The sequence below is a fragment of the Nomascus leucogenys genome, chromosome 6, assembly GCF_006542625.1.
Source record: "Nomascus leucogenys isolate Asia chromosome 6, Asia_NLE_v1, whole genome shotgun sequence".
Lineage (NCBI taxonomy): Eukaryota > Metazoa > Chordata > Mammalia > Primates > Hylobatidae > Nomascus > Nomascus leucogenys.
This window is the reverse complement of record NC_044386.1, coordinates 83,240,125-83,262,482: the sequence shown is the minus strand read 5'-3', so window position 1 is coordinate 83,262,482 and position 22,358 is coordinate 83,240,125. Positions and strand designations below refer to the sequence as shown.

The 22,358-nt window shown below is 48.7% G+C and overlaps 1 protein-coding gene across 2 annotated transcripts in view; it reads left to right on the top strand.

Moving 5' to 3' along the window:
* Nucleotides 1-693: 693 nt before the first annotated feature.
* The window catches only part of DAPK2 (death associated protein kinase 2), a 139,998-nt gene continuing 118,333 nt past the window's right edge, over nt 694-22,358 (top strand). The window contains exons 1-2 of one of the 2 annotated variants that reach the window (XM_012507255.2): nt 694-710; nt 6,739-6,836. In XM_012507255.2, coding sequence (XP_012362709.2) covers nt 6,745-6,836 — 92 coding nt within the window. In that variant the 5' untranslated portion in view covers nt 694-710; nt 6,739-6,744. The remainder of the gene's footprint in view (nt 711-6,738; nt 6,837-22,358) is intronic. The other variant, XM_003267091.4, reaches the window with a different exon arrangement.

Here is a 22,358-nt window from a genome sequence, read left to right as displayed (position 1 = left end):
CCGTGCCAGGACAAAGGGCAAACGAGGGCGGGCCGCTCCCAGGCTGGGTCGGGGGCAGTGAGGAGCAGAGCGGCCGTTCTCATCGTAGCCCCCACCTTGCTGTGCGCTGTGGGCGTAAGGTTTCCAGGAGAGTCTGCGGTGTAGGGAGCGCACTGGCTGGGAGGGAGGAGACGGCCTATTCCTCAGTGGGGCTTCCTCGCTCACGGTTTGTATGGTGGGGAGAGGAGCACGCAAGTGCCATTTTCTGAGGATTGTGCCAGACCATAGCATACGTATAAGCTCATTCAAAGCGATTTCCAGATAAGGCCGGGGGAGGGTAGCCGACTTGCCCAAGGCCACGCAGCATGAGCGCGGTAGAGCCGGTAGGGACGCGCAGAGGGTCTTGCTACCGACTCTCCCCCCCTCTCCCGGGAGTCTGGGAGCCCTGAGGTCCCCTACCTGGCCGGGAAGCTGGGCTCTCGCCCCGGGACTGTCCGGAGGGGGCTCCAGCAGGGGGCGCCCCGAGCCCCGTCCGGGGCAGCCGGGCGCGCCTCCAGCCGGCGCCTGGGACGGGGCTGGCCGCTCCGCCCCCTCGGCTCCTCGGCTGCTCGGCGGGCGGGCGCCGGGCGCTCCGGGAGGAGACTACTGCAGGACCGAGCCCAGCGCACCCCGCCGCGTCCCCCGTGCCCGCCGTGCCCGCCGTGCCCGCCGCGGCAGCGCAGCCTCCCGCCGTGAGTAGCACCCTTCTGTGGGCTCGACGGGCGGGACGGGGCGCGCGGCCTGACGGCAGCAGCGCCCGGGTCTGGGGCTGGCGGGGCGAAGAGATCCGGGGCACTCGCTCGCAGATCCCGGGCCCGCCGCCCCAGTGCCTGACGCCGTGGCCCGGGGCTTGTGGCCGGCACCCGAGCGCGGGAGCTGCCCGCTGCTGCTCTGGGGCGCCCTCCGGAGCCTGGCACTTTGACCTGGGAGACAGGGTGGAGGCGGCGGGCAGAGCCAAGCACCCAGCAGGGAGATGGGAGACAGACCTCCATCGAGTTAGGCCCCCTGGAACGGGCAGAGCACGCCCGGCTCCCGGCCAAGTCTTCTCAGCTTGGGCCGACTCTCTCACCTCTTGCTCCCGCCTGGCACAAGGAGGTGATGCGAGGAGGGTGCTCAGATGTCTGAGCTTCCTCTGGGGCTGAATGAAGTTGGGGTCCCCGCCATCAGGCGCCCCGGGCCTGGGGTAGAGCTAGGGTGGGCGCGGGGGCGGCCAGCAGGTGTGCTGCAGGTTGGGGTGGAAGGACTTGGAAGGGCGTTGCCAACAGTTGACTAGGACTCTGGGCTAGGCATTTTGGAGGTCCCAAGGCCTGCGAAGGTGTGGCGAATCCTCACCGTAACTCTGCACGGTGGAAATTGGTATTCTTACTTTACAAAAGAGAAAACAAGGCCCAGAGAGGTGAGCCTCGTTGAGGCCGTGCAGGTAATGACAAGGTAGGGGTGCACACTGGAGGAGAGGGCACCATAGCTGGCTGCCTCGGGGGCAAGTGGGCAGGTGCAGGGACAGCGCCTGATATCTTGTATCCTGGAATCCAGTGGAGGGCAGCCGCTCTGGTTTCTGACACTGCGATTCCCAACTGCCTCTATGGAAGATATTCCTGGGAGAGTTCTGTTGCCCTAAGAGGACCTGGTGTCTTGGCCTCTTCACAGCTAACTTCACAGCCCTGTCCTTCCCCAAACCACTCATCTCCCAAGATGTTTTTTGAGCACCCTCAAGTGGCACCTCTGATGATTCAGCACCTTCAGAGGAGACTTGGGCAGAGGGGTCAGGGGTGTGTGGATGTGGCTGGAGGTCTGCTCCTCTGGGGTAAGTTCCTGGCTGGCAGGAATGAGACCCGCACTGACCCTGCCCACCTCCCTGAGGCCTCCCGATTTGTTAGCTGTGGGGTGAACAAGCAGGCTTCCCAAGGGAGCTGGATCTTTGCCAGAGAGACCAAGTTTTTCTTGTGTCACCTCAGGCAGGTGGCTGACCTTCTGTGGGCCCCAGCTTCCTCATTGGAGACCGTGATGGGTCAAAGCCTGGAATGTAGAGAGGAGCTCTGTAATGCTGGAGCCCCATCCCTTCTGTTGGCAGCCTCTCCAGAGCCTGAGTGTGATGATTCCTAATGGGGGTGTGTGTAATGAGACAGTTGTGTGTGTTTGGCCCAACCATTGCCTGCCCTCTTGCTGTGGTCCCGTTTCACTCACTTGCACCTGGTGAGGTGGGATGAGGAACTGAGAGAGTTCACTTTGCAGAGTGAGCTGGGCCAGTGGCGGAGAGGGCTTCTTGAGTGTTGAGAGTTTCCTATGAGGTGATCTTCCAGCCCTAGACACCTCCTCGTAGCTTGTCCCTCAGGAGGCCACTGACTTTGCCAACCCTGGTGACATCTTGGAGGAGTTGGGGTGTCTATCAACAGAAGAAGCCCTGGGAAGAGGAGCGGGATGGGTCACCTGTGTGATGTTCAGCAAGTCCCTTCCCCTGTCTGGATCTCAGCTTCCTCTTGTAAAAACAAGTGGGTTAGACCAGACAGCAGTGGTTTTCAAACTTCTGTTTCACAGTGAATTCTTACCCAAAACCCCAACATACAGTATGGATAACATGGAACTGCTCTGGCTTCCCCTTCTCACCCTGGTGATCCTGAAAAATCCCTAAATAGATGATCTGTGGGGTTCTAGGAAATCTGTGGTAGCCCCCTGAAGTGTTGCCTGGTATTAGAGTTGTAGGCAGGAATTTGAATTCCAAGGACTCCATCAGGAGAAACGTGGGCATTAAGGTGGATATCATCCTGGGAGCGTCTGGAGCTGATGGCCTGTGCCTCTGGCCAAAAGTCATAACTGTGTTCCTCCCCTCTGCCATGTGATTTCAGCTTTTCCAGGCTGGAAAGGTCCTTGTGCCTCTGGCTCCTTATCTGGGTCCTAGCTGGTGACTATAGTTCCACTTCAGTTTCACCCCTTTAGTTTGTTTCTAAGCTGGTAAAATGCAAATTCACCCTAGGAGAGGTATTAGGAAAGTGCTTGAAGTGGCTATCAGTTGTTTTACCTGATGAGCATCTGAGCAGCGGCCTTGAGAAAGGAGGCTGGGGAACTAAGTTAAAATCAGCCAACACTTATATAGTGCCTACTGTGTACTAGCCTACTACAAGGGGACGGAGGTGAGAATGTCACAATTCTTGCCCTTATGGGTGCTAGTTCCAAGACACAAAGAGGAGGGAAGGAATTCATGTTATCCAGGGACCATTTAAAACATTACACATGGGTTATCTCATTTGTCTCACATTAGTTTCATTTTAAAAAATTATGTAAAATTTTGATCACATACAAAATCATCCCATATATCCGTGTAACTAACACCCAGATCAGGAAACAACATTGCTGGCACTCTGAAGCCTCTGAAGCTCCCCTGCCAACTATCCCGAGTGAGGGGATAACCACTCTTCTGACGTCTAGCACCATGCATTAATTTTACCTAAATGGGATCAGACAGTATGCAGTCTTTTGTGTCTGGCTACTTCCATTCAACATTATGTTTCTGAGAATCGTCCATGTTGTTGCAGGTAGCAGTGGTTTGTTAATTCTTACTGCTGTATAATGATTCCATTGTATGGGTATATAGTACCTCAATTTGTTTATCCAGTCTTCTATTGATAACAATTTGGTCGTTTCCAATTTTTAGTTATTACTAGTAGTATTGCAGTGACCATTCTAACGTGGATCATTTGGGAAAACATCTGCATGCATTTCTCTTAGGTACGTCCAAAGAAATTGCCGAACAGTTTTCCAAAGTGGTGGTCCCAGTGTATACCCCTCCCAGCAGTGTTTGAGAGCTCTAGTTGCCGCACATACTCACCAACACTAGACGTTGTCTCATGTTCATTTTCCATGGAAGGAATGTGAAACTCAAAAGTTATCCTGTGCTCAGCTAAGCACAATGTTCCAGTAAGTGACGGAGCTGGGATTTGAACCCAGGTCTGTGTGATGACTATGGAATCTATTCTCTCCCTCTGGGTTAGACATAAACATAAGCCAGAATATGATCAACTTGAACCCTAAAAATGTATGAAGAGCACTCTGGGGGAACTTGAAGAGGTGGAGAATTGTCATCTGTTTTTGGGAGGGCAAGGATCATGGAGCCGCACAGAGATGGTAGCATTTGGCTGGGTCTTGTGGGAAGTGGGTAGTTATGCCCACTCTCCAGGGCTTTCCAGCTGGGCCCGCCCTGGCAAGGGCCCCACTTCAGCCGAGATATAGCAGGGATGAAAGTTTTAGGGGAATGGGAAAGGTCAACTTTGGCTGGAATATAGGATATGTAAGGGAGGGGGCAAAGGCTGGAAAGATGAGCTAAAGCCTAACTGGTGGGCCTAGTTTATCCCTAAGGGGCTCACCTTCCCCTCTAACCCTGGCCACCCAGGATATAGAGCCCAAGGCAGAGGCTCACCATTTTGCTGGGAACTGGGGCTTCTTTGAATCCTGCTCTCAGCAAATGGAGCTGGCCTCTCACCAAATGGGAGATCTTAGCTGTTCCTGGGCCCACTCTCAGGATTTCTGCCAACAGAATTTTTTTGGAGTTTCCTGCTTGCTTCTAGCTGTGTGAAATTGGTAACCCCACCCCGCAGGACCTGACCCAAATTGTTTACTTGGGAGGAATTTTTTTTTTTTTTTCAGTGAAAAGAAGATGGTAGATAGCACTCCCTTTACTCCCTGGGCCAGTCTCGGGAGATTTGCCAGGATGTTGGGGATGAGGGGCGTCGAGCTTCTGATTATGGTCAAACTAAACTTGCTAGAGGGCTCCCTGGCATGGGTTAAATCACAGTAATAATCATCTTTCTTATTTGTACAGTAGTTTATATCCTTATCCCCACATGGATGTGTGAAGTATGTGATATAGATAGTATGACTCTGTTTACAGGTGAGGGGATGAGTCCCAGAGAGGGTACCCACCTGCTGTGGGTCACAGGGATAATATACACTCATGCTAGTCTGGAACTGGGGCTCCTGGAGCCTACTCTTTTCACTATTTCATGCTTGCTCCAGCCCTGGCCAAGCATGGAGGATGCATGAGGGAGCCTGGACACCCACAGGCAGGTGACCACGAGAGTAAGCCCTGGGAACCAGGCCAGCTCTGCCTGAGGGTCTTCAGGCTCTGTGTGCCTTGGTGGAAGGGAGAGAGGCAGGCAGCATCTTGGTAATGAAGCTCTGGTTTGCAGGGGGCTAAAGTGGTAGAAAGAGGGTGAAATGTATACACCTGCTGAGAGTTAGGACAGCTCCAGCCACTTGGCGTTGATGAGATGTGCCCTTATGTAATGGTGCCTCCACCCAGCCTGGTGAAAATAGTCTTTTGAGGTTTGTGGAGCCCATGTGTGGTTGGGATCTGATTGGCAGTCAGCAGAAAAGCTGCCAGTGCTAACCAAAATGAGCTCCGACAGGCCTTTGCCAAAGACCGTTGGAAGACACATCCACAGGCAGCTGGTTTTATTCTTGTGATTTGCAGACTGTGCCCTGGGCCCTGCTCTTGGGGTGTTGTCCAGAGTGGCACGTGGCTGTCCCAGGAATGGGTAAGCCTCTTGGGGCAGAGGGATCCCAGGAGAGGATGCAGACAGTCTTTTCTGGTGGAGTGGTAAGTGCTCCCCATAGCTCAGAGTTGGCCTATGGCTTTCAGTGAGATGCCTGGGGCAGGCAGAGTTGGCTTAATTTTACAGATGAGGACACTGAGGCCCTTCTGACAAGAAAGGAGATCACAGGGCTAGTTTTAGGCAAAGCTGGAACTAGCACCTCAGGCTCCTGACTCCTGGTGCCTGTTGGAATTTGCCTCACTCCTCCTGCCCATCTTTCCTTTGGGGGTGATGAGTGAGAGAGTTTACAGATTAGTTCAGACAGGCAGTTGGGTGGTACAACACCTGAGGGAGCTGAGGTCATGATAATCCCTTACCTTTTAACAGCATTTTCTAGTTTACAAAATAATTTCATGACTTGAAGTTGATTTTACAGTATTAGCCCCATTTTAGAGATGAAGAAGCTAAGTCTCTGGCAGCTTAGGTGGCTTACCCAAACAAGACTGGGGCTTGTACCTAGGACTTCTGACTTTAAAGCTAGTGCTTTTTTTTTTTTTTTTTTTTTCTGTCACCCAGGCTGGAGTGCAGTGGTGCAATCTCGGCTCACTGCAGCCTCTGCCTCCCGGGTTCAAGTGATTCTCATGCCTCAGCCTCCTCCCGAGTAGCTGGGATTACAGGTGCATGCCACCATACCTGGCTAATTTTTGTATTTTTGGTAGAGATGGAGTTTCACAATGTTGGCCAAGCTGGTCTCGAACTCTTGACCCCAAGTGAGCCACCCACCTTGGCCTCCCAAAGTGCTGGGATTACAGGTGTGAGCACTGTGCCTGGCCATTTTTTTTTTAAAACTGTACAACAGCTGCCTCTTTTTGCAGTAGTTTTGAATTTAATGAAAACAGATAGCTGAAGTTCACCATGGATGTTTCTCTGAACTTCTTCAGACAGATCTGAAGACCTGAGGAGCTCTCCTTTCCTGTCTCCTTAACACATTTGAATTCATATAAATCAAATAAGAACCATACATCATCAGCTGCAGGTGAGAAAAGGCTTGAGCAGGGCAGTTCTTGAGGAACCAAGGCTGTGGATTATTACTAAATTATTAGCTCCCTTGCGGCCAATTACGTTTAGGCCTTAGACTCTTAGGCTTGTGCTAATTTGGATGGCTGTCCTAACCACAGGTTTCTTCCTATTTCAGGGTTGTATGTTCCAGGCCTCAATGAGGAGTCCAAACATGGAGCCATTCAAGCAGCAGAAGGTGGAGGACTTTTATGACATCGGAGAGGAGCTGGGGAGGTAGGAGACTGTGTGAGAGGTGGGGGGATGCCGAGGGAGCCAAAGTCATGCTTCTTCTGGCACAATTGTCAGTTGGTGCTGGAAGGCAGGGCCACAGGACCAGTGGGAAGCTTTAAAAATGAGCCTGAGGATTATTCACCTGCCTGGGTGACTTTGCACATAGTCATTGCTCTGGAAATAATGACTTGTCAGTAAAAGGGATGAGAATTGTTGAGTTCTGTGTTTTCAGCATAATCTAGCTGGCAGGGACAACCTTCATGATTCTTGTTTGATCTGTTACTTTTTTCATAAAGCTCCCCCAGGCTCTGGATGGAGACCTGACTTGTTGGCTCTCTTCTGAGTCTCACTTGGGATTCTCCATGGTTCCCAGGGTTTTGTTTTAATCTCAGAGCCTGAATGGGAGGTGAGGTAATCCTCCTGAGAATGGATTTATGTTGAGTAACCAGCCACACCAGCCCCATCATGAAGTTTTCCTGGGATCTTTGTTACTGGTGCATTTTCAGGTTTGCTGAGCCCAGAACACAGCCAGGGTGAAAATCAGATCTGAAAGTACTATCGTTACGATTTGGATAGAAATTAAGATTTTCTGAAGCTCTTTTCTTGCCTTCCATTTCTACCAGCTGCTAATATTTAGGTGGTAGTGTAGTGATTACAAAACACCAGTCCTGAAGTTTGAGTCTCACAACAATGCATGAAATAGGCATTATTTTTACTCTCCTTTTCCAGATGAGGAAACTGTGGTCCAGCGTTTGGGCAAGTTGCCCAAAGTTGCTGAGCCAGTGAGTGACATAGCCAAGGTTCTGACCAGTCCATTTTGCACCTGCACACCTGTTATGCCCTCTCCCATGAGCTTGGCACTTGCACACTCACATATGCTCATCAGAGCACCTAGCCTCACCCCTTCACACACAGCGCAGCATGAAAACATGGGAATTTAGAGTGTGTAGACCCAGAAAAATCTGAGACAGGTCTTAGTTAATTTAGAAAATTTATTTTGTCAAGGTTGAGGACACACGCCCATGACAGCCTCAGGAGGTCCTGACAACCTGTGCCCAATGTTGTCACAGCACAGTTTGGTTTTATACGTTCTAGGGAGACACGAGACATCAATCAAATATGCAAGATGAACATTGGTTTGGTCTGGAAGGGCGGGACAACAACTCTAAGCAAAGATAGGAAGGCTTTAATGGGGAGGGGACTTCCAGGTCATGGGTAGATAAGAGACAGATGGTTGCATTCTTTTGAGTTTCTAATTAGCCCTTCTAAAGGAGGCAATCAGGTATGCATTTATCTCAGTGAGCAGAGGGGTGACTTTGAATAGAATGGGAGGCAGGTTTGCCCTAAGCAGTTCCCAGCTTGACTTTTCCCTTTAGCTTAGGGATGTGGGGGCCCCAAGATTTATTTTCCTTTCACAAGTGTCTACTGTATCCAACAGGCAAAACAGGAGTTCTTTTCCCTTTATAGAACTCTTATGTCAGGACTAATTGTCTTTTTTTTTTTTTTTTAACTTTCAAAGATAAAACAGAGCTTCAAAGCCAGGAGAGCTTCACTCCAAAGAGAATGAAAGGCAGCAGGTGCTTCAAGATCAGGGAGTTAGTCCTGGCTGGCTGGATGGTGGGTGGGGGAGCAAATAATTGCAGAGACCCCAGAGGGGGATGACTTTTCCCAGTCTTGGGCCTGGTGAAGGGGTAGGAAGAGGACATAGGACCAGAGGCTGGAGTTGGTCAGCTGGAGCCTGCCTCTGGATGGGAAGCCAGGTTCTCTTTGCCTCAGGTTCTTCTCCTGCCCTTGGTGGCACCAGCAGAAAGGTGGCATTCTCAGCAACAAACCACAGCCAGCCCTGCCAATGGTGCTTGATTCAGTGCCCTCACTTGGCCATGTCCTGCATGTAGGGATCTGTGCTGAGTACTGTGGGTACAAAGACGAGCAAGATGAGACAGTCTCTGCCCTCCTGGAGCTCCACCCTGGCAGCTATACACATGCTAACAAGGGCATTCTTGGATTGGACTAGAGTCTGGGTGGGCAGAGAAACTGAGAAGTTGTGGGGAGTGGGACTCTGAAGAAGGAAGTAGAAGCAGTTTCCTGGGGATTGAATTTATGATTCCTTCTTAGTCTTGTCTCTCCCCGACTCCATATATCAAGGACATGTGCTATTAGACCCAGAAGAGACCTCATGTTTCTTGGTCCTCCACCTGCAACAGGGTGTAGAGATCCCATGCACCTCATAGCCTGGGGTGTCCTGGGGTGATTCTCACCTTCCCTTCTCTTCTAAAGTGCTAACGGGGCAAAAGGTGAGTAAGCAGCAGGGGAGGCCCAGGGACTAGGGGCCAGGGACCTTTGGAGTGGCCAGATGTCCTAGGATTTGTGGTCTAGGTCAGATGACCTAGAAGGCCTTTAGAGGTCCTCTCTTCCAGGCCTCTCACTTGACAGTTGAGGAAATGGAGGATCAGAGAGGGGAAGGGTCTTGCTTGGGGCCATAGAACAGGCTAGAACTAGAGCTGCCTTTGAATGACCACTCAGCTTCTGAAGGGACAGTCCTATTCTTCTCTCCTGCCTTCCTGTTCTTAACATATTCCTGAGGACCTGCTGTGTGCCACGCACCGTCCGAGCAGTGGAAAACAAAACAGACACAGTCATGTCCTCTGGCAGTTTATGCTCCCCAGGCTGGTGGAGAAAGGCACTAGACAAGTGGACGCTAAAGGATAAATCACCATAAGGTGTGTTAAGGGCTAAGAAATGAGAGAAAAGGATGCCCTGCAAGGGAATGATGGGGGATGGGGATGTAGTTCCATCTGGGTGGTTAGAGAAGATTGCTCTGAGGAAGTGACTGTTCGTTTGAGAACTGAAGGGTAAATGCACAAGCAAAGTCAGCAGCATGGATGAGCCCTGAAGGGGGGAAGTGCCTGGGACCTGGGGAGCCGGCAGGAGGCCAGTGTGCCCTTGGAAAGTGGGCCAGGGGCAAGCAGCGTTACATGAGGCTGGGGGCATGGGTGGGGACCAGATCCAGTTGGTGAACTCCCTGCCAACACAGAGTGGTGGAGAGGTTTGGCCTTTGGGGTCACATGGGTTGGGGTTTGGGTTCCTGTCCTAGCTGTGCAACATTAGGTCAACTGGCCCTCTCTGAGCCTCAGCTTTTTTACCTGTAAGACAGAAATAGTACCATTACCTAGCTCATGGTTGTGGGGATGAAATGAGATGCTGAGTCAGGAATCCCTCAGAGCTGGGCATGGGGTAAGTGTTCATGATCAACAGCTTCTGGCCTTCAGTGAATAGATCGAGCCTTTGAAGTAGGTTTGGGGTGTCAAGGCCCCACCTTCTGCCTCTGCAGCCTTCTAGGAGGAAGGCGTGGGACTGCAGGAACAAGAGCAGGGGGATCATCCTGATGTCTGGAGAGCTCAATGTAAACCTCTTTACTTGGCTGTCAGTGAGCACCCTAGTGTAGACTCAGGGCCCTGTCATTGATTTTAGCTCTTCATTAAGTCTTAACTATGCAAAAATGAAAATGAACAACAGTTTGTTACATATAACAATGGATGAAGCTCAGACATGTAATGCTGAGCAAAGGAAGGCAGACTCAAAAGGGTCTGTACTGCTTTATTCCATTTGTGAAAGTTCAAAACGGCAAAAGGAATCAGTGGTGCCAGAAGTCTGAATGGTGGTTATCCTTTGGGGACTAGTGACTGGAAGGGGGCACAAAAGGGATTTCTGGGGTGCTGTATTCTGTTTCTTGATCTGGGTGTCTGTTTCACAGATGTGTTCATTTTATGAGTATTTATATGAAGACATGCATTCATATGGGCATTTTCCTGTGTATTAGACCTTAACTAAAATAGTGTATATATATATACACACACACACACACACACACACACACACACATATATATATATATATATATATTTTTTTTTTTTTTTTTTGAGATGGAGTTTCACTCTGTTGCCAGGTTGGAGTGCAGTGGTGAGATCTCGGTTCACTGCAACCTCCGTATCCTGGGTTCAAGCTATTATCCTGCCTCAGCCTCCTGAGTAGCTGGGACTACAGGTGCGTGCTACCACGCCTGGCTAATTTTTGTATTTTTAGTAGATATGGGGTTTCACCATGCTGGCCAGGATGGTCTTGATCTCTTGACCTTGTGATCCTCCCCCCAAAAAATAAATAACCTTTAACGCTACTTCCTGCCCTGGCCTAGTCTACATGTTTCTGATTCCTTTAGAGGCTTTGTCTATCCTTATCCTATGAGTAAGAGCATCTCTGTAGGAAAAGCTTTGGATGGAAGCAGGATACCCTGGCAGGAGCATCCTGCACTCTGCTGGGACTCTCCCTGGCCCTGCATATTTTGCCTGATTTCTAGCTTCCAGCGCTGGGTGCAGGCAGTTGGCTGTGCTCACACTTTTGGCACCAGCCTGCTTGAGATGCTGGAGGTTGTCTGCTGTTTCTGGGAGTGTTTGGAGAAATATTGGCTTGCAGAAATGTTTGGCATCTCCCAGCCTTGGTAGCAATCAGTAGAGCAGAGGAGGGAAATATTAGAGCAGGGCTCATAAAGAGAAACTCTTCCAACTCCTCATTTTATAGATGAGGCCAAGGCCAGAGAGGAGAAGAGGCAAACTGGTGATAGAACCAGGGTGGGGTCTGGTGGTCTGACTCCTAGCCCAGGACTCTGGCTACCGCATCATAAGGACCCACAAGACACAAAATCATTACTTCCTTTAATCAGAATGCTTCTGAGGAGTGGGAGAGAATATAAGGGAAGGAAGTCTTTTCTGTTTCTACTCGAGGGTAGTGTAGCATGGTCAAAGTTAGGAGGATGAGCCTTTGGGAAGGCGTGATGTTTCCCAGGGGGAGGGTGCTAGTAGGTAGGCCCAGTGATGGTTTTGTGAACTTCCGCATAGACAACTACTGCATGCACAATGTTATAAAGTAATTTAATGCAAGCAGCATATAATGAAGAGTGATTCCTTGTTTCCTATCCTTTGATTACTTTCCTTTACTTTGATGATTTTTTTTTTTTTTTGAGGTGGAGCCTCATTCTGTTGCCCAGGCTGGAGTGCAGTTGCATGATCTCAGCTCACTGCAACCTCTGCCTCCTGGGTTCAAGCGATTCTCCTGCCTCAGCCTCCCGAGTAGCTGGGATTACAGGTACATGCCACCATGCCTGGCTAATTTTTGTACTTTTAGTAGAGACAGGGTTTCACCATGTTGGCCAGGTTCATCTCAAACTCCTGACCTTAGGTTATCTGCCTGCCTCAGCCTCCCGAAGTGCTGGGATTACAGGAGTGAGCCATCGCACCTGGCCAGATTTTCTTTACTTTTATTATATTAACATAAAATCATAAGATGTTTCTGTTGAGCTGGATTTCAACAAAAATTTAATCCAAATCTACCATTTTATAGATGAGGAAAGTGAGGCCCAGAGAGGGGAGGTGATTTGTTTAAGGTCATAAACAAGCATTGGAGGAAGTGGAACTCAAAGGCAGAACCTTCTTGACTACCGTGCTGGTTTAAACAAACAAACAAACAAACAGATAAGAACTTATTTAAATCTACATCCAACTTTTATCCATAGCCCCCACTTCTCTTAAGGATCTTACCTTACCATTACCCCACATATCACCTCTGCCCTGAAGAAGACAGCACCCGTGTAATTGCTACCACTTAGAGGAGGCTCATGTATATAAGACACCCTGCCAGACACCCAACCAGCAGTCTCCTTGTGTGGGGATGAGAGACTTCGGCGGGGGAAGGAGCCTCTGCACTAAAGCCTCAGCCTTCCTGAACGTGGACAAAGGATTCCCTGGGGCAGCCCTGTTGATGGGGGCAGGGAGTAGCCAGAGTGGAGTCTCCCAGTGGGATCATCTGTGGTTAAGATGAGCCACCACACATTCAGCTTAGCCAGGATAACCTCTTTGGGGAAAGAAACAGCATCCTTTAGGAAATATATGAAGTTTAAATTTACCCAGGCTGGGTTCAATAGCCCAGTCTAGCCACACTGGGCACTATAGAAAACAACAAACATAGGTGTTCGATTTACTCATCTCAGCCCTTGGCAAAAGAGCTCCTAAGACTAAGCCTGAAGCAAGGGGGCTTTTATGGTCCTTTTAAATTAAAAAGATGTTTGTTTATTATAGAAGTTATTCAAGGTGAATGTCATAAAGTTATGAAGAGTATAAAGTAAAAAGTAGAACTCCCTCTGCCCTCTCGCTGAGTCTCACACCCCACAGGTAGACTTTGATGGTCATTTTCTTTTTTTTTTTTTTTGAGACAGAGTCTCGCTCTGTCACTCAGGCTGGCACGCTGGAGTGCAGTGGTGCCATCTCGGCTCACTGCAAGCTCCACCTCCCGGGTTCACGCCATTCTTCTGCCTCAGCCTCCAGAGTAGCTGGGACTACAGGCGCCCTCCACCATGCCCACCAAATTTTTTGTATTTTTAGTAGATGCAGGGTTTCACCGTGTTAGCCAGGATGGTCTCGATCTCCTGACCTCATGATCCACCTGCCTTGGCCTCCCAAAGGGCTGGGATTACAGGAGTGAGCCACCACGCTCGGCGATGGTCATTTTCTTCTGTCACCATTCAGAACCTTTCTAAGTTAAGCAAGTGTGTGTGTGGACAGAGGGGACCACACGACCATAACAGTCAACCACTTGCTTTTCTCACTTAATGAAATCTGTTGAATATCTTTTTATAGCAGTGCAGGTAGATCTGTGAGACTTATTTTGGATGAATGGTTTTTTTAAATTAATAAATTTAAGGCCAGGCGCCATGGCTCACGCCTGTAATCTCAGCACTTTGGGAGGCTGAGGTGGGTGGATCACCAGGTCAGGAGTTAATCCAGCAGCTATTTTTTTTTTCCTTCCTTCCTTCCTTCCTTCCTTCCTTCCTTCCTTCCTTCCTTCCTTCCCCCTTCCCTCTTCCCTCTTCCCTCTTCCCTCTTCCCTCTCCCCCTCCCCCTCCCCCTCCCCAGGGGTCTCACTGTTCCTCAGGCTGGAGTGCAGTGGTTCAATCATGGCTCACTGCAGCCTCGACCTCCTGGGCTCAAGCAATTGTCCCACCTCAGCCTTCCAAGTAGCTGGGACCACAGGCATGTGCCACCATGCCCAGCTAATTTATTTATTTACTTATTTATTTTTGAGATGGAGTCTCGCTCTGTTGCCCAGGCTGGAGGGCAGTGGTGCCATCTTGGCTCACTGCAACCTCCACCTCCTGGGTTCAAGCAATTCTCGTGCCTCAGCCTCCCAAGTAGCTGGGATTACAGGTGTGCACCACCATGCCCGGCTACTTTTTTTTAATTTTAGTAGAGATGGGGTTTCACCATGTTGGCCAGGCTGGTCTCAAACTCCTGACCTCAGGTGATCCGCCCACCTCAGCTTTCCAAAGTGCTGGCATTACAGTCATGAACCACCATGCCCACCTAATTTTTAAACTTTTCGTAGGGGCAGGGTTTCGCTGGTCTTGAACTTCTGGGTTCAAGCAATCCTCCTGTTTTGGCCTCCCAAAGTGCTGGGATTATAGGTGTAAGCCACCACGCCTGGCTATTTTTATTTCTGAATCTTGCCTACTAATCCTTGCAGGGGTATTTTTGATACCCACAGACCTCCTGCCCTTTGCAACTACTGTGGCACACGTATTTGCATGTAGTTCACATTCCACCAAGTGCTAAGCAGGGGCAGGTTGGAGAGGCTGGGGCGAGCAGCACTAATGGCCGTATGAGAGCCAGTGATGAGATGAGGCTTATCTGGCACTTGTTTATCAACTCTTTGAAAGCAGGTTCAGAGCTGTTCTCCTATTTGGAATATCACTGCAGCACTGAGACAGAGGCCAGAGGCCCACAAAACATATATGACTTATCTTTGCTCTTGCTGTTTCCTCACTCTTGGAAAAATTAAGCTTTTTCTTCAAGGTCCAGATCAAACACAGTGACTCTGACAAAACCTGCCATGCCCCGCCCCATCCACCCCACTCCCTTCTGTCAGATTTAATTACCTCTTATTCTGGACCACATCTCTGATCATACCTCATGTTACACATAGGGTTTTCCCGGTCGTCCTCCCTGCTGGACTGAAGGTTTCCATGCTGGGCTCCTGTGTACATCAGCTTTTATCCGTCCATCTCCTCTGCTGTGGTGTCCAGCCCAGGCCTTTTATACTTGATAAGTGCTTAACACCTACAGATACCCATAAGTTAACTGCAGAGCATCTGGGATCTGCCTTGAGTTAAATTTAAACCTAAGGCAGAAAACCTCAGCCAAGCAAGCTCACAGCCCCTATAAGCCCTGGAATTCATGAATGTCCAGGATTCCCCAAACACAAAGTGGGAAACAAAACACAAAAATTACTTCCATTTACTGGACATACATTATTGTGTTTAATTCTCATAACACCCTGTGAAGTAGTTATTCCCATTTTATAGATGAAAAAACTCAGTCTCCAAAATTTTAGGTAACTGGTTCAAGAAATACAAACCTACCTTTTTTTTTTTTGAGACGGAGTCTCGCTCTGTCACCCAGGCTGGAGTGCAGTGGCGCAATCTCAGCTCATTGCAAGCTCCGCCTCCCAAGGTTCAGGCTATTCTCCTGCCTCAGCCTCTCCGAGTAGCTGGGACTACAGGCGCCTGCCACCACGCCTGGCTAATTTTTTGTATTTTTAGTAGAGATGGGGTTTCACCGTGGTCTCGATCTCCTGACCTTGTGATCTGCCCGTCTCAGCCTCCCAAAGTGCTGGGATTACAAGCATGAGCCACCGCGCCCGGTAAACCTACCTTATCAAGGAGATGCCAAGTGGGAAATTCTACTCTGTGTGACACAGAAAATCTCAAAGAATGTGGGAAATAAAAGCCAGAAACTTCCTCTGGACAAAGCCCTGTTCACTACCCTGGCCTGGGATTTTTGTGCCTCTCTGATCACACACATGCTTACTTGTATTTCCTGCTGCTGGGAAAGTGAAAACGATTGACATATGTTAAGAATCTACTGTTGAGGCAGGCATGGTGGCTCACGCTTGTAATCTCAACACTTTGGGAGGATGAGGTGGGAGGATTGCTTGAGCCCAGGAGTTTGAGACCAGTCAGGGCAACACATGTGAAACTCCATCTCTACAAAACATAAAGAATTAGCCAAGCGTGTTGGCACATGCCTGTAGTCCCAGCTACTTGGGAGGATGAGATGGGAGGATTGCTTGAGCATGGGAAGTTGAAGCTGCAGTGAGCTGTGATTGCACCACTACACTCCAGCCTGGGCGACAGAGCAATACTGTCTCAAAAAAAAAAAAAAAGAAAAGAAAATCTGCCCTCCTGTGAGTGTCTGTGCTGAGTACTTCCTGTCCTTTTAGAACAATTGGACTTGGATCGCATTCCCATTTCCCAGGTGAGGACAATGAGGCTCAGAGAAGTTAAATAACATATTCGTGGTCACACACTTTGAACAAGGCAGTCAGGATTCTATCCTAGGTCTGTCAGATTACAAAGCTCATACTGTTTCTATTATACTCTGCAAATTCCGTGTGTGTGTGTGTGTGTGTGTGTGTGTGTGTGTGTGTATTTTGAGACAGGGTCTTGTTCTGTTGCCCAGGCTGGAATGCAATGGCACAACCACAGCTCACTGCAGCTTCAAGCTTCCTGGCTCCAGCAATCCTCCCGCCTCAGCTTCCTGAGTAGCTAGGGCTATAGGCATGTGCCCTAGACTTTGATAATTTTAAATTTTTTTGTAGAGATGGGTGTCTCACTGTGTTGCCCAGGCTGATCTTGACCTCCTGGCCTCAAGCGATCTTCTCGCCTCAGCCTAATTCTATAATTTAATAAAAATCAATCCAGGAGATTCTTCAGAGGTCATCTATTCTAGTAAAGGCCCAGGGCTCAGGGTGGCTGAGGGTGAGTAGGTGTGGGGGGGTCAAAGAGTTTGTCAGTAAAAGGGGCTAGAAGGGGAGGAAGGGAGACAGGGCAGATATATCCATTCTCTGCATAGGGCAGCAGTGAGGACCATACCAGGCCACCAAATTCCCTTGGTGGGATTCCATCCTGCAGCCTTGATGAGGTTCTTAAACCCATGAGACTTGTAGCCACAGGACTATGGCCCAGTTCAGGGTTGGAGAGTGGCCACAAACAGGAGAGGCAGATGAGGGGAGCCAGCAGCCCCGTCAGCATCTAGGTGCAAGGGTATTGTATTTACATCATCTTTGATCTTGTCAACACCACAACAGACTTTGGTTTTTGGTTTTTGTTTTTTGAGACGGATTTTTGCTCTGTCGCCCAGGCTGGAGTGCAGTGGCGTCATCTCGGCTCACTGCAACCTCTGCCTCCTGGGTTCAAGCGATTCTCCTGCCTCAGCCTCCCCAGTAGCTGGGGCTACAGGCACCTGCCACGCACAGCTAATATTGTATTTTTGATAGAGACTGGGTTCCACCATGTTGGCCAGGCTGGTTTCCAACTCCTGACCTCATGTGATCTGCTCTCCTCGGCCTCCCAAAGTGCTGGGATTACAGGTGTGAGCCATTGCACGCGACCATACAGCAGACTTTAGAGAAAGGGATGTCAGAGAGGGGCTTCCTACACCAGTCCTCCTGAGGGGTGTAGGGAACTGTGAGCTGGCCAGATGCAAAACGGTATGGTACAGTGGTCTCTTGTTACTCAGGCTGCAGACTGAGAGCAAAATGAACTTGGTTAAAAGCAAGGAAGCCTCCTCCACCACAGCAGCACCCTAGACAAGCTGGTGGTTTCTAAAAGGTTAGTGGGTGTGTGTGGATGTGTGTGTGTGAGGGAGCTTATGAGTATGTGCACGTCTGCACTGTATGTAGGTCACTATCACAGTCAACAATAAATATTCTTGGGCACCCACTGTGTGTTGGGGAGGAGACTTAGGGCTTAGGCCTTGCCCCAGAAGAGCTAAGGCTCAGTTGGGGCACAGGAGTACTCTCCTCCTTAGCAAATGAAATGAGATGTACTAGACTATGTGCTGCTAGTGGGACCCAAAAACACGTGCCAGGAGATCAGGGGAGGAAGCTATCACCCTGGGTGGGGCAGGGTCTAATCCAGGAGACAGGCCGGTAACTACCTCAAGGGTGAGGGCTCTGCCACGACCAAGGAGCAGAGGCCCAGGCTTGGGCAAGAGGGCACGTGGAGAGGGTGAAGGGATGGGGCTGCCAGGAGGACTGACGACTACAAGGGGCCCTGGGTGGCAGAGGCTGTGGATGAGAGAGGGAGGCACTTTCATCACCCATTGTTAGGAAAACAAAGCACAAAGCCACTCAGACAAAGTGGCTGCATTGCACACGCTTGAGTTAGAAGCTCAGCACACAGTGCAAATCGCTTGCCCTAAGGGTAGGTCTCATTGAGCTCTGTCTGCATTATGGAAACTGTAAGAGCTGGGGCGGGGGGCTGTAGTTTTGCGGGGGAAATGGAAACCACCATGGGCCTGTGTCTTCTGGATATCCTTGCTTTTCTACTTACTTATTGCCAGTGTGTACATTTTGTGTTGGATTGTTGTTTTTTGACTCCATGTTGTTTTTAAATATGTACCTTTCCACATATCCAGGGTTCATATACTTAAAAATATTTTTGTTTTGAAATAATTTGAAATGTGATAAAAAAGTTGTAAGAATAACAAAACTGCCATATACCCTTGACTTATATATACCAGTTTTTAACATTTTGTCATTTCTCTCTCTCTCTTTCCCCTTCTCTATCTGCCCCCTTTCCTCCTTCCTTCTTTTTGTCTGTGGGTTATCTGTCTGTCTGTCTGTCCGTCTACCTATCTACCTACCTACCTACCTACGTATCCATCCATCCTAGTTTCTGAACCATTTGAGAATAGGTTGCAGACATTATGCCTCTTCACCCCTTAATACTTCACTATGGATTTCCTAGTGAAGTATTAAGTACATGGATGTTCTCTTTCATAACCACTATACAGTTACAAATTCGGGACATTTAATACTGATATAATATTTTTACCTAAGCTATCACTCTTGCTCTAATTTTGTCAATTTTCTTATTAGCGTTCTTTATAGCAGTTTTTCTCCCTGCAGTGAAAGACACAGGGCAGGATCATGTGTTGCATCTTGTTGTTATATCTCTCCAGTCGCCTTTAACTGGGAACAGTCTTTCTTTGACTTTCATGACACTAACATTTTTGAAGACTACTGGACTATTAAAAAATAAATAGGGTCTGGTGCAGTGGTTCATGCCTGTAATCCCAGCACTTTGGAAGGCTAAGGCAGGCAGATCACTTGAGGTCAGGAGTTCGAGACAAGTATGGCCAACATGGCAAAACCCCATCTCTACTAAAAATACAAAAATTAGCCAGGTGTGGTGGCCCACACCTGTAGTCCCAGCTACCTGGGAGGCTGAGGCCAGAGAATCACTTGAACCGCAGAGGTGGAGGTTGCAGTGAGCTGAGATAGCGCCACTGCACTCCAGCGTGGACAACACAGTGAGACTGCATCTCAAAAAATATAAATAAATAGATAGATAGATAGATAGATAGATACAGTTTATGTACTTATGTTAACTTCATAGTATTCTATCTAGGCATGCCCAATTTAGGTAACTTTCTCCTGTTTTTTTTTTTTTTTTTTTTTTTTTTTTTTTTTTTTTTTTTTTTTTTTTTTTTTTTTTTTTTTTTTTTTTTTTTTTTTTTTTTTTTTTCCTGTTGTTTCTCACTGCTAAAAATATTGGTGTTTCGGTGAACATATTTGTTTAATTTCCTCTCTGCATTATTTTGGTTGGGTGTATTCCCAGAGGTTGCATACCAGGTCAAAGGTTATGACTGATTTGCTTAATGGTTTAAGCTGGAAATGGTGAATCACTTTACAGTGTCATCAGTATGTACTTATTTCCTTGTGGCTTTGCCAATACTCTTTTATTGTTTTTGTGTATTTTTGGTAGTTTATGAATTTTGTAAAGATACATTAACATTTTCACTGTGGGGAAATTTAAAGTAGTTCAAGTTTTCTGTACTTTCCCCTTAATTTCAAACCTTATTCTCTCCTGCACTTTACTTTTCTTCATGGTGTTTGCATTTCATTTTTATCTTTTCTTTTTTTGAGACAGGGTCTTGCTCTGTCACCCAGGCTGGAGGGCAGTGGCGTGATCACGGCTCAGTGCAGCCTCCGACCTCCTTGGGTTCAGGCGATCCTCCCACCTCAACCTCTTGAGCTGGGCCTACAGGCATGTGCCACCACACCTGGCTAATTTTTGGGTTTTTTTGTTTGTTCGTTTTTTTGTTTTGAGACAGTCTCGCTCTGTTGCCCAGTCTAGAGGGCAGTGGCATGATCTCAACTCACTGCAACGTCCACCTCCCAGGTTCAAGTGATTCTCCTGTCTCAGCCTCCCGAGTAGCTGAGATTACAGGCACACACCACCACGCCTGGTTAGTTTTTTTGTATTTTTTGTAGAGACAGGGCTTCCCCATGTTGGCCAGGCTGGTCTCGAATTCCTGACCTCAGATGACCCACCTGTCTTGGCCTCCCAAAGTGCTGGGATTACAGGCATGAGCCACCACACCTGGCCTCATGTTTTGTATTTTTTATAGAGACAGGGTTTTGTCATGTTGCCCAGGCTGGTCTTGAACTCCTGGGCTCAAGTGATCTGCCTGCCTTGGTCTCCCAAAGTGCTGGGATTACAGGCGGTGAGCCACTATGTAAGTCATCATTATGTTTTCATGGATATTTCGAAGTTCCAATAGCAACACAAGGTAGGTAAGGCAAACATAATAGTTCCCATTTTGTAAGTGATGAAAAGGAGGCTCAGAGACTCTACCAGACCCAGGCCAGTTGGGACTAAATGCAGAGCTCTTCCCTGTAGACTGATGGTTTCACTTTCCTTCTCTGAGAAGTAGAGTATACATGTCCTTAAGGGACCTAGAACTCCTGCCAAGGGGTCTGCTCCTTTGTCTCTGCTTTTAGAAGCTGGCTCACAGGATTTTCTTAGGAAGTTTTCTGAGAGAGTACCATTGGGAGAAGCAGGTGCTTGGGATGGGGAGTGCTTTTGAGAGGGCAAAAGGGAGAGCTTCTGTCCTCCGCCTTGCTGGGGAAACCAAAGTGAGGCTTAAGAGGTACCCTATCAGGCCGAGTGCGGTGGCTCACTCCTGTAATCCCAGCACTTTGGGAGGTGGAGGTGGGTAGATAGCTTGAGCCCAGGAGTTTGAGACCAGCCTGGCCAACATGGCGAAACCCTGACTCTACGAAAAATACAAAAATTAGCCTGGTGTGGTGGCATGCGCCTGTAGTCCCAGCTACCTGGGAGGCTGAGGTGGGAGGATCGCCTGAGCCCGGAAGGCAGATGTTGTAGTGAACGGAGTTCATGCCACTGCACTCCAGCCTGGGCAACAGAATGAAAGACTGTCTCAAAAAAAGTAAATAAAATTTTTAAAAAGAGGTACCCTATCACCTCAGCTGTAGCAAATCACCCCAGGGCTCTGGTAGGGCAGGTGGGAGGTTGTATGAGACCCCGGCAGCTTCCCGGGTCTTCCACAGAGGGGATGGCTCAGCCGCCAGCCTCTCTTCTCAAGATTGCCCCTCACCCCCAGTCAGTCATCCACAGGGTCTAGAACCAGGAACTTTCACCTGCAAGGGCTCCTACATTGTTGAGTGTGGGGCACAGAAAACTATAGCCCCACAGCCAAAATCTGGCCTGCGCCCTGTGTGTGAGTGGTCCTGGAGCTAAGATTGGCTTTTACAGAGGAACGTTTCCAATCGATTTGATGATAGAGAATGCTAACTTTAGACCCCAATTAAGCAAAATGTTATCCATCCCCCACAATGTCCATATGTCCATTCTTCTCATTGGAACACCTGTATTATAAAAACAAAACTCAATTATTATTATATTTTGAATTTCATTAATTAATTAATGAATTACAAACTTAAAAACTGGTGGAAATTTGATTTTCTCCTTTGTTATATAGGTGCCTACATAATATCCTACATTTTGCTTCTTGGCTTGCAATACCTCAAATATTTACCATCTGGTCCTTTGTAGAAAAGGTGGGCTACTCCTGATCTACTCCAGCAGGGTTTACCATTGAAGCAGCAAAACTGTAAAAGTAATTTATGATGGAATTGGGGTGCAGATCAAAGTGAAGGTGCAGTGTTGGGAAAGGAGGATGCAGCGGTTAGCAGAGACCACCTGCCCCTTGCCCTGACATCCCTCCAGGGACTCAGGGCCCTGGGAAGCCCAGAAGCACTGTCCACCTAGGTCAATCCTGCCCTCTTCGGAGTGTGGCTGGAGTAGGAAGAAGGGAAGGGAGCTCTGGATGTTGGGGATGGAGTGTCTCCTCGATACCTGGCCCTGCACTAAGCTCTAAGGTCTGTTACCTGGCTTCATCCTCTTGCAGTCCTATGGGATTATAGGTATTTTTGCCTTTTTACAGATGAGGAAGCTGAATCTTAGAGATTGAACTAACTTACCTTGGTAAGTGTCTGAGCTGGGATTTATGACTTCTGACTTCTGGTCCAGTGCTCTCTTTGAAGTACCAAGTTGCCTAGAATTTTCTTTCTGTCTGTGACCCTGGGATCCCCTCCAGAGAACAGGGAAGG